We start from the raw sequence: 12,380 nt of genomic DNA, 5'->3' as shown, positions 1-12,380 counted from the left end.
CAGTCACCTAGATTATTTATGATGTTTATTTATGGTGTTTTTAGCCGCGTTAAGTTCAACGGAAAAAATACAAGTAAAAATCATTTTTTAAGGAGCCAAGTTTAGTTAAACAAGAAATATTAACTGAACTGGATAAATTGACGAAAACGGAAATTATTTGCACAGTTCCCCTGAGGATTTAAAATTTCGGTCCTTTCAGGGACAATAAGTTGAACCTTTTGGTCTTTGAACCTTGAGAGTTAGAGGACATTCGAATTAAACACGACGATGAATGTCTTGAATTGCTTTTTAAAGTCAATTTTCTGCCAAATATCGCGATTTTTATGCTAATATACAAATAAAGAGGTTCCTGCGAATCGAAGAGGAGCTATCAGTAGGCCTAAACAGTCCTGTCGAGGATAGCCCATTTGTATTATTTCGCCACATTCCAGACTGTGTTATTTTGTTGAGCGAAATTCTTTTTTTTTGCGACTCAAGGCCGTTTTTTTTGCGTCTAGAACTTTCACATGGTATTATTGTTGCAGCCGTAATCGGTCAGGCTGTGGTAGGCCTGTAGCTAGAGGTCAAGTGAGAGCTCATTCTCACACACAATCGTTGCCATGGCTCACTTAACGAAATGTGCTAACTGAAGGAAATGCGTGCGCCAGACATGTGCAGGGATTTGACCTCCTCGTCACCCAAAATGTTGACAAATAATTTATCGACAAATAATTTCAACCGACCTTGACCCTTAATTTTTTCTGCGGTCGCATTCGACGCCAAAAAATCAAATGAAAGATTCAAAAAAATTAGATGCAAAGCAATGATATTTTCGAAAAAGATTTTCAAGTTTTTCAAAACTACTTTCGTCTTTTACTTCGTCTTTACTCGACCGAATTGGTTTTCCGAGTTCTCTAAAACGCCATAATTTTGATGCCAAAAATGGGCCATAAAAGAGTTTGAGAGAACTCAGTAAACCTATTTGGTCATTTTCAAATAAAGGACGTAAGAAGTTTTGAAAACATTGAAGATCCCTTTCGGAAATATCCTTGATTTGCATCTTTTTTACAATTAAAGATTCAGTAGGTGAATTATTTGAAAAGGTAAAAAAATCTCAAAATTAATTTGCTTAAACTTCACGAAAAGCGATATTTCTGGAAAATCTTTATTGGCGATGAAAAATTTTTTCCTTTTTCAAATTTCCCTTTCCTGAGGAGGTTTCATTGAGTGATAAAACAAAAAAGTAGAAAAAAAAACTTCTCAGAATAGGTTATTTTGAAATTGGAAACAACTTTTTATTGCCAATTACAATATTATTCACAAACAGAAAAGAGTTGAATAAAAACTGACATCTTACCGTTTGGGAAAATATTCCGTTAATCTAAATTTAGAAGTTATCTGAACAAAATGACTCAAATAGTTTTAAGCTAAATTTATCTCAAATATGTCCATTTAATCGCTGAATTAAACCAGGCTGAATAGGATCATAGGTCAATATAACTTCCTGTATGCTACGTGGTTGAGCCAATCGTCACCTTTGATGGTGGATAATGTATCTAAATACCTCGCAGTGGTAATAGTCATAAACCTGCGAACAAACTAGTTATAAACGATTTCGATACTTTTTCGAAGGCAGTTCAGATCAGTAACTTGATAATAAACTAACAAGTAGCGAGTTCGTTATCTAATGGACGCTGGGCTGATTTTGATGATATTCAATACAAATGCAGAGTTTTTGTCAGTGAGGGGAATTTCCCGAGGAATGAGCGAATTTTTTTTTAAATAGAGGAAATTCGATTACTCAATTCCTTTAAAACATTTTAAAAAATTCAATTGACGAGTCAATTAAAATGCAAAATTGACGAGTCAAAATCCCGTTTCTGGATGTTTTTGACCCTATTTCACAAAAAATTTCATGCGATTCAATTTTTTTGATAGCATAAGCATTTTTTGTTAAATGAGGGGTGGCTTTTTGTTGCAGAATTTCGTATGCTCAAAAAAACATGAGTCCCAAAAAATATTCTGGTTCAATTTTTCATATCGGGAATAGAAGCAAAACATCAAAAATAGCTATAAATGATAACTCAGAAAAGTATGAACCCAAAAATAGCTCTAAACGTCGTTACCTGTTTTTTGTTCCTTATTTAATTGCTCGAGTAATGTGACTATAGATAGATTGTATTCTGGTGATAATGGACCAGAGGAATATGTTCCTCCTTTTTTGAAGCCACATGATTACCTTGATAAGAGTAGACTTGAAAAGGGGAATTAAATAAAGATACAAATGCACATTTTGTCACTAAATTAACACCTCTGAGGCATCTGTGGGAAACCCCGCGTGACAAAACATCCGATCAACGAAACTAGCAGAAAAATTAATTTAATCACCAAAACGGGTCATATGGTCTAACTGTGTTCCTCCAAACTTGAATTTAAATCGCAAACTATATAAAATTTGTCTTTTCTTAATGATGAGCCCGAGAAATTATTACTTTTTATAAAATTTGTGTGACAAAAGAATTGAGATTGATTCCATAGTATTTTAATTGGCTAAAATATTTTTCGTTCAAACTAACCTTCTGTCAAGAGAACAGGCCCAAAAGCTACACGAAAGCCCGATCAATTTCCCCACTTCAAATGCCAATACTTAAAAGAGATACTAGAACGTTTCAAATAACATAACAAAAAATGTAATCTAATCAGGTTTGCCCGCGAACAGGTTCAACGAATTCATTACAACATCTTGTTAGCCCAGATTAACCGAAACAGAGAATATTTTTAATACGGAATGATCGTTATTTAGGTAGTATCCAACAGCTATTCCAATCGGCAATCTAATTTTTTAAACCCATTTTAGATTCACGCTGTGTTTAAAACCGTAACCAGAATCCAATTCAATAAAAACCATGCTTTTGATTTTCAATTTTCAGCATCTCAATGAATACTGAAATTCTTTGTGCCATCGCTCTTCTGAAATGGTTGTGTCCTGATTTTGAGAACATACTGCCGTTTCCAGAACACAGTCCCCACCTCTGCGCTTGTCGAGACCAGGGGTGCGGGAACTGAGTTCTACAAGATCTGCTGATGATTGCTAAAATGAGCTTTCTCGAAGTTGGATCCTTCATTGCGACACCTCCTAGTGTGGTGTAGTCCTTAGCGGTGGGGTCCGCATTAATCGGATCTAATGGGGTCTAAGTTTTTGAGCTGTTGGGCTGGTATTTTTAATTCCTAATGCCAGAACGATATATTGATATATAGGAGTCGCTTTACTTCCGCTTCTGATATGTCAGCAGTAGTTCCTCAAACGAGGTTTTATCTGCTAACATCATACAACGCATTGCCCAGTTTGTAGAGACAAAAGTTCGAACCTTGGAGAGCCTTGCCTACGCAAGTGAAAGCCTCAGGGGTCATCTGGCATTTTTGTATTGCGCTTGCCCCCTTCGGATACGGTCTTTGATGCCTACGAACTGTGTCAATGTGTTGTCTTACAGGTCTTCGGATAAAGACGACTGTTATTCTCATCTCTCCTGCGTTAGTGGAGACCCTTTAGTATTGTGAAAGAATCGCTTGATGATTGTTGAAAGCTATTTTTTGAAGAAAAAAAAACGCTTTCACAAAATTGCCATGAACAGTAACCGCCACAAAGGTTTTAGCACTGTGAAACTTATGATGCAATAGGAAGGTGTCAACACCGGTGATTTCTAAAAAACTCGGTTTCGTAAGGCGGGTAGCCAGGCAAGTTGCTACACTTAAAGAATGGCGCTTCTTGGTGAAACTAACTCTCAGGTGTGGCCATTTTATGGTTAAGAGTATAATGAGAACCCCTGTTTTAAAATTGTTTCAAAGCGACTTTGATTGGAAGGCTTAGAGAGCCATCAAGGTGTCTTTTTTGCACTTTATAATCTGCAAAAAATTGGAATTTTTTTTTGGAAATGGGACACTGGATTATAATCATGCAACTTACATCAGTACAAAACATAATTACATAAGTACAAAAGCAATAGATACAAAACTTTGCATATTTAATGGGCTGATAATACCTAATTTCTAATTTGCGCAAACTCCATCTTTTGCATTTGCCTAAAGTTTGCTTGTTATCAACAGAAGCAATTTTTGTAACTTGCAGTGGGAAACAATTGCTTGAAGGCAAACTCTGATCTTATTTAAGAGTCAGAAACTACCTCTTGTAATTCTCCAAATTGAATCACATCATTTAATTTTCAGAGAACTAACAAATGTCGTTTTGATCATTTCTGCAATTAGGAAAATAAAAAGATAGCGTTGTCACTACTCACTACTTGCAAGATAAACTGGTAGGGTAAGCAATTGATTGCTTAGCCATTGACAACTTTTGGATAAAACCGTTTTGTCAACTGTTTTTTTTTTCGTCTGGCCTAGAATCAAGAGCCGCCAAAAAATGACCTATTACACAAACCAGAAGCCAGTATTGGCAATGAGCCGCGCCGCAGTTTCAAAAGGGGTCAAAGGCTCGCCGATTTTTTTTATTTATGGACTTTACTAAATAACTGAATACTAGTTTTTAATTAACTTTGGTCCACATATGTCGATGTGTTGAATTGTTGGAAGACTAACTCTTCGAAATTGCCGCTGCTCACGAGAGTTATGGATGATTGTCATATGCCAAGCAATTTATAATCCTGAATCCGAACAGATTGGCAAACAGAATCACGTTACGTAAAACAACTGTTTGGTAAACATTTAACTCTTCTTCTGAAAGCCATTGCTTTCATCTATGTGCACCACAACTATGAAGATCATACGACCAGTATAAATCATAATATAATACGTAGGATGTTTGCCATTATCCGGCGGGATGATAGGGATACAGGCAAGTTCCCGTCAGTCTGAGAAACACTATTCAGACTTAGTCTCGCGGTATCTGAGTGACCCGCCAACCTCCAGCCGGCTAACGTGGAAGACGTCGAGGTGCTTTCGATGTCCAACAGAGCCGGTCTTTACTACTGAACTCAGCAGTTAAAATACCTTCATATGTTCTGTTAGTTGTTATGTCATACTTTATATGTACTTTCCATGTACCACTCGTAGCAATGAACTGTAATTTATAAACTAAAAGTGACTTTATGATGTTTTGTGATATGTTACTATGATAAGATTTCGCTTTGCTTATAAATTACGTATTTTCCTTATGAACCATGTTTTAGCCGTTTATTAGCGCCGGGCCGAGAAATGTCGGTTCATTGACATTTCTGTCAGAAGCTCGCTGTGGTATCACAAAATCTTTGATCAACCTAGGCATCCAATAAAGCTCCCTTTCTGGTAGAAGTACTCGTGTCATTGAAGAGAATTTATTCATGCTCACAACGGTCTTAAAATACGTGTTAGCTGAGACAATCAGAAAATAGGATCTTGGATGATCCTGGCTTCTCTTTGCTCATTCTTTATGTGACGGTTTGGACGAAAACAGAATTCAATATCGTGTACTTTTTATTTCATCACATTGAAGTTCAAGATGTCTGGAAAAATGTAAGAGCTGTTAACTGTTCAATTGGTGTTTTCATTCAACTTCAATCAGTTTTATATCAGCTCGTACAACCTATCACTATGCTTGTTGCAGCTTAACTCGAATTTAATTTTAAAAAAAACGAAAAATTGCATGCTAATTATTTCATCGGGTGGAAAACAAGACGCGAATTTATGATTCAAATTTAACATGAAATTAACGGCTTCCGCGACTCTTTTTAGTCATCTTACGTTTTGCATTGCTTTTGATTCCATCTTGAATCAAAATGTGAACTGGAATGGGAATGAAAAAAGCTTTGATGACTGGAAAGCATTCTTTGTTGAATTTTACGGTGTCAACTGTTTTCAAGATATTGAAAAATATTTCCATTAGAAAAACATTGGTACGTTTTTTGGGATGTTTGCTTTTTTAATGATCCAATGATTTATGCAAACATTTGGAAAACGCTGTTGGAGGTATTTTTAATCTATCCAGAGAACATTATCGAATAAATGCTTATCGAATAACGCCAGAACAAGACCGCTCGTATATCAGTGCAAAACCCTTAATGTTGCGAGTGCATTTAAAGGCCAATTTTTTGACGCAAAATTGACCAATCTATGTACTAATAAAAAAACTGAATGGTTTGCCTCATTTCAATTATGATTACACGCGATTTAAGAACGCAAAATATCTCGCGCTAATTATCCCAAATTGGCCAAACTAGCAATTTTCAAATCCAAACAACTTCACAAAAATTGAGCACAGGTATTTTCCAAATATTTGAGCTCCGGATAACAATATCCTTTAGAGGGTATAAAAAATTGCCGTCAAGTTGATTAGTTAAAAAGTCGAAAACTGACTGAATAAAAAAAATCGAACCAAGCATAAAAATTCCAATTTTTGCTCGAAAGTTGGAACGAATAATCCGTCCACTTGCAATGCACTGGAATGGGAAAAAACACATTTCCTATTTGCTGTTGCAATAAAATATTTTGATGAAGACGATTGTCGATTTATCTCATTTGTATCTGAAAAAACCTTGTTGGTCCGAAAAAAAGAGGAAAAGATATGCTTGGGTCTTTGTTGATTCAGACCAATTTTTAAACGAATATTTGCTCATTTGGAGGATTGATCCCTGGTCCTGCATGTACCTCTCCGGGTGTGCACACAAGCACATAAACATGAGGTTTGTCTACCGGATCTGCTCATTTTTTACTTCAAAATAGTTCAAATTGGAATGAGACACGCCAATTGGTCGTTTTAATTCTATACACGACCCTAACTTTAACACTTCAAATTTGATATTACCAGCCTGAAATTCGAAGTTAGTCAACATTTAGTTCAACGAAAACTGTTCGGAACTAGTTAAAGGGCAGTCCGAACAATCAGGCCTTTGCTCTGATACGAGCAGTCTTTTTGCATATCCTTTCTCCTCATGCATAAAAACTACATTTGACATTTCAAAAAATTTTCTGCTTTTTTAACGATTAGACTGCATTTAAGCGATAGAATTTTCAAACGAGATATCGATAGGATAAAAACAAAATATGGAAAACAATCAAAACTTCATGAAATTGAGATTACTAAAAACAAGTTATACCCTCTTTTCATTTTATTTTTGAAATTGGACAGGCACATTGTCTATCTAAGTCAAGCACTTGAAACAAATCAAGCCCTCAAACTGGGAAGAACAATCACAAATCAATCCAATGAAATGCCAGAAAATAATAAGAACACCTTGCAAAGAAAACACATACCAAACATTAAGTAAAGAAAGTGTCAATTCACTCAAAAACGCTGGTTTTAAAAAATTTCAATATTTTAGATTTCAATAAAAAATGAACATAGTTTTAGAGCTAATTGGATTTCAAAAGTTTTTAGAATACTGGAAAACATTTTGGTTAAATCCAATTTTTAATCTGGAAGTCTATCACGTCTTTTCTGCCGTCGCGTCACTTGCAGAAAAGAAATCAAAAGACAAAATAGGGTAAGGATAGTAGTAGTTGCTGTGCAAGTGCAAGTTTCGACAACAAAAATGAGGGGAAAAACATTTTTTTGGTTAGTTTGGCTATTACCGAATCTGAACGAGAACCAGAAAAAAATGAGAGCATTCAACAATAATAAAAGTCATATTTCCGAATCAGCTTGAAGTACCGTCGGCACACACACACACACACACACACACACACACACACACACACTGATTGTTTCACTCGCTGCGTCGCTGTTATTATATTTTTCTAGATTTAGTGCAGCATCCAAAATCAATTGTTCGGGAAAAACAAGTAACAAACTATTTTGTTTTGGTCAACGAACACTCCTTGAATTCTGCAAATGGTTCATGAGTTGTGACAAATTTCTTGCACCAGAAACTATTGAATTTTTTCCTGCTTGCTTATTCACTTTCGATTCTTGAACGTAGTAAATTTGAGCGTGAACAAGTTATAAGACTTCCTGAAAAAGTATCAAGACCTATATAAGTGAAAATCACTTCGCTCTTTTATACTTAAAAACATGTGGTGAAAGTGTGAATTGTCCTTTCTGCGAATTAGAACAATAAGCGAATATGTACTATATCAGTAATCTAACTAACCCTAACTAACATCTAACTAAGCTACGCAAATAATCTATCTAAGTATGCAACAATCAAGTTAGTGGAGCATAAGGGTTCAACGAAACTGTCAAAGTTACAATAAACCTAAATCTGCTGCTATTGATCGGATCGACATTGCATTGTAATATTCCAATATAAGTTTTGCATTTTGTTTAAGTTTACAGTTTTTTTTCAAACAAGTTTTTAAAATCAATCGATTCATTCAAATGTCTATCCAATAAATTGCGATTCACTCAATTATAGCTCCTTTTACAAATAAACAGATCCGCATGTTAAAGTTTCGAATTAATATCATGATTCTGCTCAGATTATGATCTAATCGATAATCAGATTCTACAGACACTACCTGGAAAATATATCTTGTTCAAACAGGAATTGAACAGAGTTCTCCTTCGAAAACAACTACTTGTTTTGTAATAGACACAAGAACATGTCTGGCAAAACTTTGATTAAGTTCGGGTTATGTGGTGAACTCTGTTCAATGCACATTACAACCATAAAACAATATGTAATTATATCTAATCATCTATATCGATAAGGCACTACACAATTTAAAATTATTAATCACATCGTGCTCTAAGAGCACAACCATAATCAGACTGTAAAACAGGGGAGCAAGTTCAGTTTAATATTCACCAGTAAATATTGACTAAATCTTCCTAACGAGTTCAAAAGCCAAAATGCTGTTTTTCCATGCTTCCAAAAACAATCAGGGAGTGAAAAGTCGCTTAAGAGACTATATCCTTACTACAATTGATCATTTTACAGAACAGCTTACAGCAAGCTCGCAAAAATTTCGATTATTTTTGTTGGATGCTTTTGATTTTTGAACTTGAGCATACATTAATTCCACTACTTGGACAAATATTACCCTCTATTTTTCTAATAGTTTGCGGCCATTGACATGTCGAAATCAAATTGCTGGTCGTCCATGGCACTACTGATAGGTACATTTGGATTGCATCCGAGCGAATTCTGGGACACATCTGGCAAGCAATTATTCCTGTAATTTCTGCCCTCATGCAGGTCCATGAAACTTTGCGATCCATTGTTACTTGCAGTTTGAACTATCTCATTTGGGTCGAAGGCCAAAGGTGCGCTTGGAACATCTGGAGAGAAGTCCAGATCCATCACTACGTTGCACAAATTTATTTCCTCCGCTGACAACTCTTCGCTAAGACAATTCGAACCTCCTAAGTTAGTTGGTTTGACATCCGCTAGGGACGAAGGTAGCTGATCAGGGCAAGATTTTGTCATTGCCCGACCAGTGGAATGTTTGAACGGAGCACGTTGCTGGTTTCTTGAGTTTTCCGGAGATACCGAAGACTTCCCTGCTTCTGAATGCTGCCTTTCTTGACCTTGACAGAACTCGCTCGTAGCTGGAGCCGGTGTCAGCGGCTCTGATTTTACATTCGAATGATTTCCTGATATTCTAACAGAGTGACTTCCTGTTGATATTCGCATGTTCTGAGGAACTACTGCTCTTACCGGCACATGCGAAGAGTGTTGTCTTGATGGGGTCATGACGATAGATGGAACATTTCTCAACTTGTGATCTGATTGGTTGAAACAATGGGTGGACTGGGACGAAGACTGAGGGTGAAAGTAGGAGGGTAATAGGGATGGCCCATTGCTAGTTTGGGTGCTCAGCAAGTTGACAAGTTCAGAATTAGTATCTGAAGCTGCTTGATCTGTAGTGCCTCGGGGACCTGTTACCGTCGGGATCCTTGACATCGATGGACTTTTCGCGGCTACCAGGGGACTCAAATAAGGCCCCTGAGAAGCTGATTTTTCGAACGCATTTGACGAGTTCGAACGTGGGGAAATGGGCAACGGAGGTGTGCTGCTGGCAGTTTGAGGTTGGTTATTAGAAAGGGAGTTAAGAAGCTGTCCGTTGTTGATGACTGACAAGCCTCCAAAGAGCCGTCCGGAGGCGACCGCTTGCATTGATATTTCCTGGTCTGAAGAGGGCTTTGGATAGGAGACTCCTGCTCTTTTACAATTACACTCCAGTTCCTAAGCGATTACATAGAAGTTTTAAAAAAATATTCCATTAGAAAATTGGAGAAAAAAAAATCATTTTCAACGTAAATTACCTTGAAAGTATAACTCTCTATGTTTCTACTCACATTGATTCGGCTGAGGAGGCACTGTGCGACCTTGTCGAAGTCTTGGAGTTTGGATCCCATCAACTTGTACTCCTCCTCTAGCTGTCTAGCTTCCCGAACGTACTCACAGGCACTCTTCAAGATGTTGCCCTTGTTGATCTTCATCTCCCTACCACCAACACTAGTCATTCTAGTGTATTTCACCACATAGTCATAATTCATTCAAACATCATCTTCATTTTTGGGGGAAATTATTTAGCGGCAGAGCTGTAAGCTTTAAAAATCATTGTACTCTCGCATAAATTACTATCGAATAAATTTTCCGTATTAACCAAAAACCTTCCTTTTTATGCAAAGGTGTCAATTTTCTCCATCCTTGTCTCCGTACCCAAAATGAAAAAATAGGATTCATGACTAAGAGAAGCTTTCTGTCGTACTAATTTCATGGGACCAAGTGGACAATTTCCCCCTTAGTCAAATCAATGAAGAGATCGTTCACTTGGTTAAACGTAATACTTTTCAGCCTATTAGATATGAGCATAGCACTTGCATGCCTTACTGTTTCAATTTGACCTTTAATTTTAGGGGGGAGAGATTGTTGGGAGGCGATTGCTCACTTGGTCAATTCAGGGGGGAAGATTGTTCACATGGACCATTTCATGTTTTATGCAAGTGTTTATGCAAGTCTGCTTACTCTTTTCGGGGCAATAGCAATCCTAATTCCTGGATGCGATCGTTGATGTGATATCTGCGACGTCTCTCAACTTGAAAATCAAACTCAATTTGACAAATTGTGCTCTCAAAACATGTTTTTTGAAGTGAGTGAAGACACAAACCTTTGTTATGATTGTCTTTCTTAATCCGGTCTTTATCTTTTTCTGCTACTGAAATCAATTAACATGAATCACATCGTATGAACTATTAGGAAGCCTCGATTATTTGGGCCCATAATCAGAAAATAAACTTTTTTACCTGGACCCGGACTGATTTCAGCCAACTCAGTTCGATTTCTTGCCAGGTTCTCCGGACAAGAGGTGGAAAACGGAATTGTCGAGTTCGAGCTGTTATTGAAATTAGGGCTAGATATAATCTGGCCTGAACCGTCACCAATTTCGATCAGCTGGAACTGGGGGTACTGAAATAGGGGAAACTTGAACTATCTAGATATTTTCCTTACCGAGATAATGAAACTACAAAAAAGAATCTTGAGAGCAATTTTTTTCAAACGTAGATATGAATCAATTAGGGAAATTATGGACGAAAACAAATTGCTTACTGATTTTGATTTATACTTTTTTGAGATGTTTAAGTACTTGTTTATGGAATTGCGATTGGACAAAAAAATTTGCTCCCAAAAAAGTGGACCATGTAGCAGGAGCAAAGCGAAAGGCTTACTTAAAGTGGCAAAATTTTCTACTACCGCTAAACAGAGATCGCTTACAGTTAGAATTGTGCAGGCTTTTAACTATTTAAAACAAAATGACTTGATACCTGTTAATATACATGAAATGTCATAAGTTAGTTGTTTGAGACTCTATAAACAGTTTTTCAAATTTACCTAAAAACCTGTTTTTTTAATTTCAGCCCTTAATTTAATTTGTTTGTTGAGTTGATCCTGGCTGTCTTCTCTTTACTCTCCAGGATATCCTACTCGATGAGCAGTACTGCCCTTTAGGATTTCCCTCCAGGTATAATATATTGCTTTTGGCGTTGTATATGTAGCTGGTAAAGTAATTCGAATTTCGATTTCTTTTCAAAATGTCTTAAGTAGAGTCAAACCTGTGATAAGTCAATTGTTGGGTTAATGCGGTCCAGGGTATCTTCGTCATCGTCCACTTCTGGTGTCGCAGTTGCATTGCCACCATCTTCCATGCAATCGGAGTCCGCAAAAAGCGAGTCATTATCCTACAAAAACACCATCTCTCACTTTTTGAAAAACACCGTCATTTAATAAGTTAAGAAAGAACATAGAGTACGAAAATATTCAGTTAACTTATGGAAACAGCAACAAAACTGACTTATTTTTTGAAAAAACTTCAACTTGCGAATTTTAAAGAACAAATTTATGCCCTCAAAGCTCTTCAAATTTCTAGAGCAATTTATGTTTGACCCTTTTTCGATAAAATTAACCCAATATGAAAAAGCTGGAACAAATATGAAGTTTCTTTTGCTGGGAAATCTGATAATCAAGTTC

The 12,380-nt window shown here is 36.6% G+C and overlaps 2 protein-coding genes across 2 annotated transcripts in view; both read right to left on the bottom strand.

Annotated features, from left to right (window-relative positions):
• Window positions 1–1,443, bottom strand: part of LOC134846959 (glutamate receptor ionotropic, kainate 2-like) — a 45,873-nt gene extending 44,430 nt beyond the window's left edge. Inside the window, exon 1 of the mRNA XM_063864418.1 lies at window positions 1,337–1,443. The gene's annotated coding sequence lies outside the window, so the exon portion shown is untranslated. The remainder of the gene's footprint in view (window positions 1–1,336) is intronic.
• A 7,414-nt stretch (window positions 1,444–8,857) lies between these two features.
• On the bottom strand, window positions 8,858–12,087 carry LOC134846107 (uncharacterized). Its single transcript, XM_063863323.1, has 6 exons — window positions 11,966–12,087; window positions 11,159–11,321; window positions 11,023–11,070; window positions 10,881–10,950; window positions 10,208–10,376; window positions 8,858–10,094 (listed from the first exon to the last, which is right to left on the bottom strand). The coding sequence occupies exons 1-6, from the start codon at window positions 12,056–12,058 to the stop codon at window positions 8,961–8,963; spliced, it is 1,677 nt and encodes a 558-aa protein (XP_063719393.1). The 5' UTR covers window positions 12,059–12,087; the 3' UTR covers window positions 8,858–8,960.
• Window positions 12,088–12,380: the final 293 nt, after the last annotated feature.

This window comes from Symsagittifera roscoffensis, chromosome 5 (genome assembly GCF_963678635.1).
Source record: "Symsagittifera roscoffensis chromosome 5, txSymRosc1.1, whole genome shotgun sequence".
Lineage (NCBI taxonomy): Eukaryota > Metazoa > Xenacoelomorpha > Acoela > Convolutidae > Symsagittifera > Symsagittifera roscoffensis.
This window is presented reverse-complemented; position numbering and strand designations above follow the sequence as displayed.

What these genes read in the sequence shown, in the direction of transcription:
- LOC134846107 (XM_063863323.1), bottom strand. Translation starts at nt 12,058, where the DNA reads ATGGAAGATGGTGGCAATGCAACTGCGACACCAGAAGTGGACGATGAC. An exon ending in GAAAGACAATCATAACAAAG is followed by an intron (nt 10,951 to 11,022) that starts GTTTGTGTCTTC and finishes TTGATTTTCAAG; the next exon opens with TTGAGAGACGTCGCAGATAT. An exon ending in TTGCTATTGCCCCGAAAAGA is followed by an intron (nt 10,377 to 10,880) that starts GTAAGCAGACTT and finishes GAAATACACTAG; the next exon opens with AATGACTAGTGTTGGTGGTA.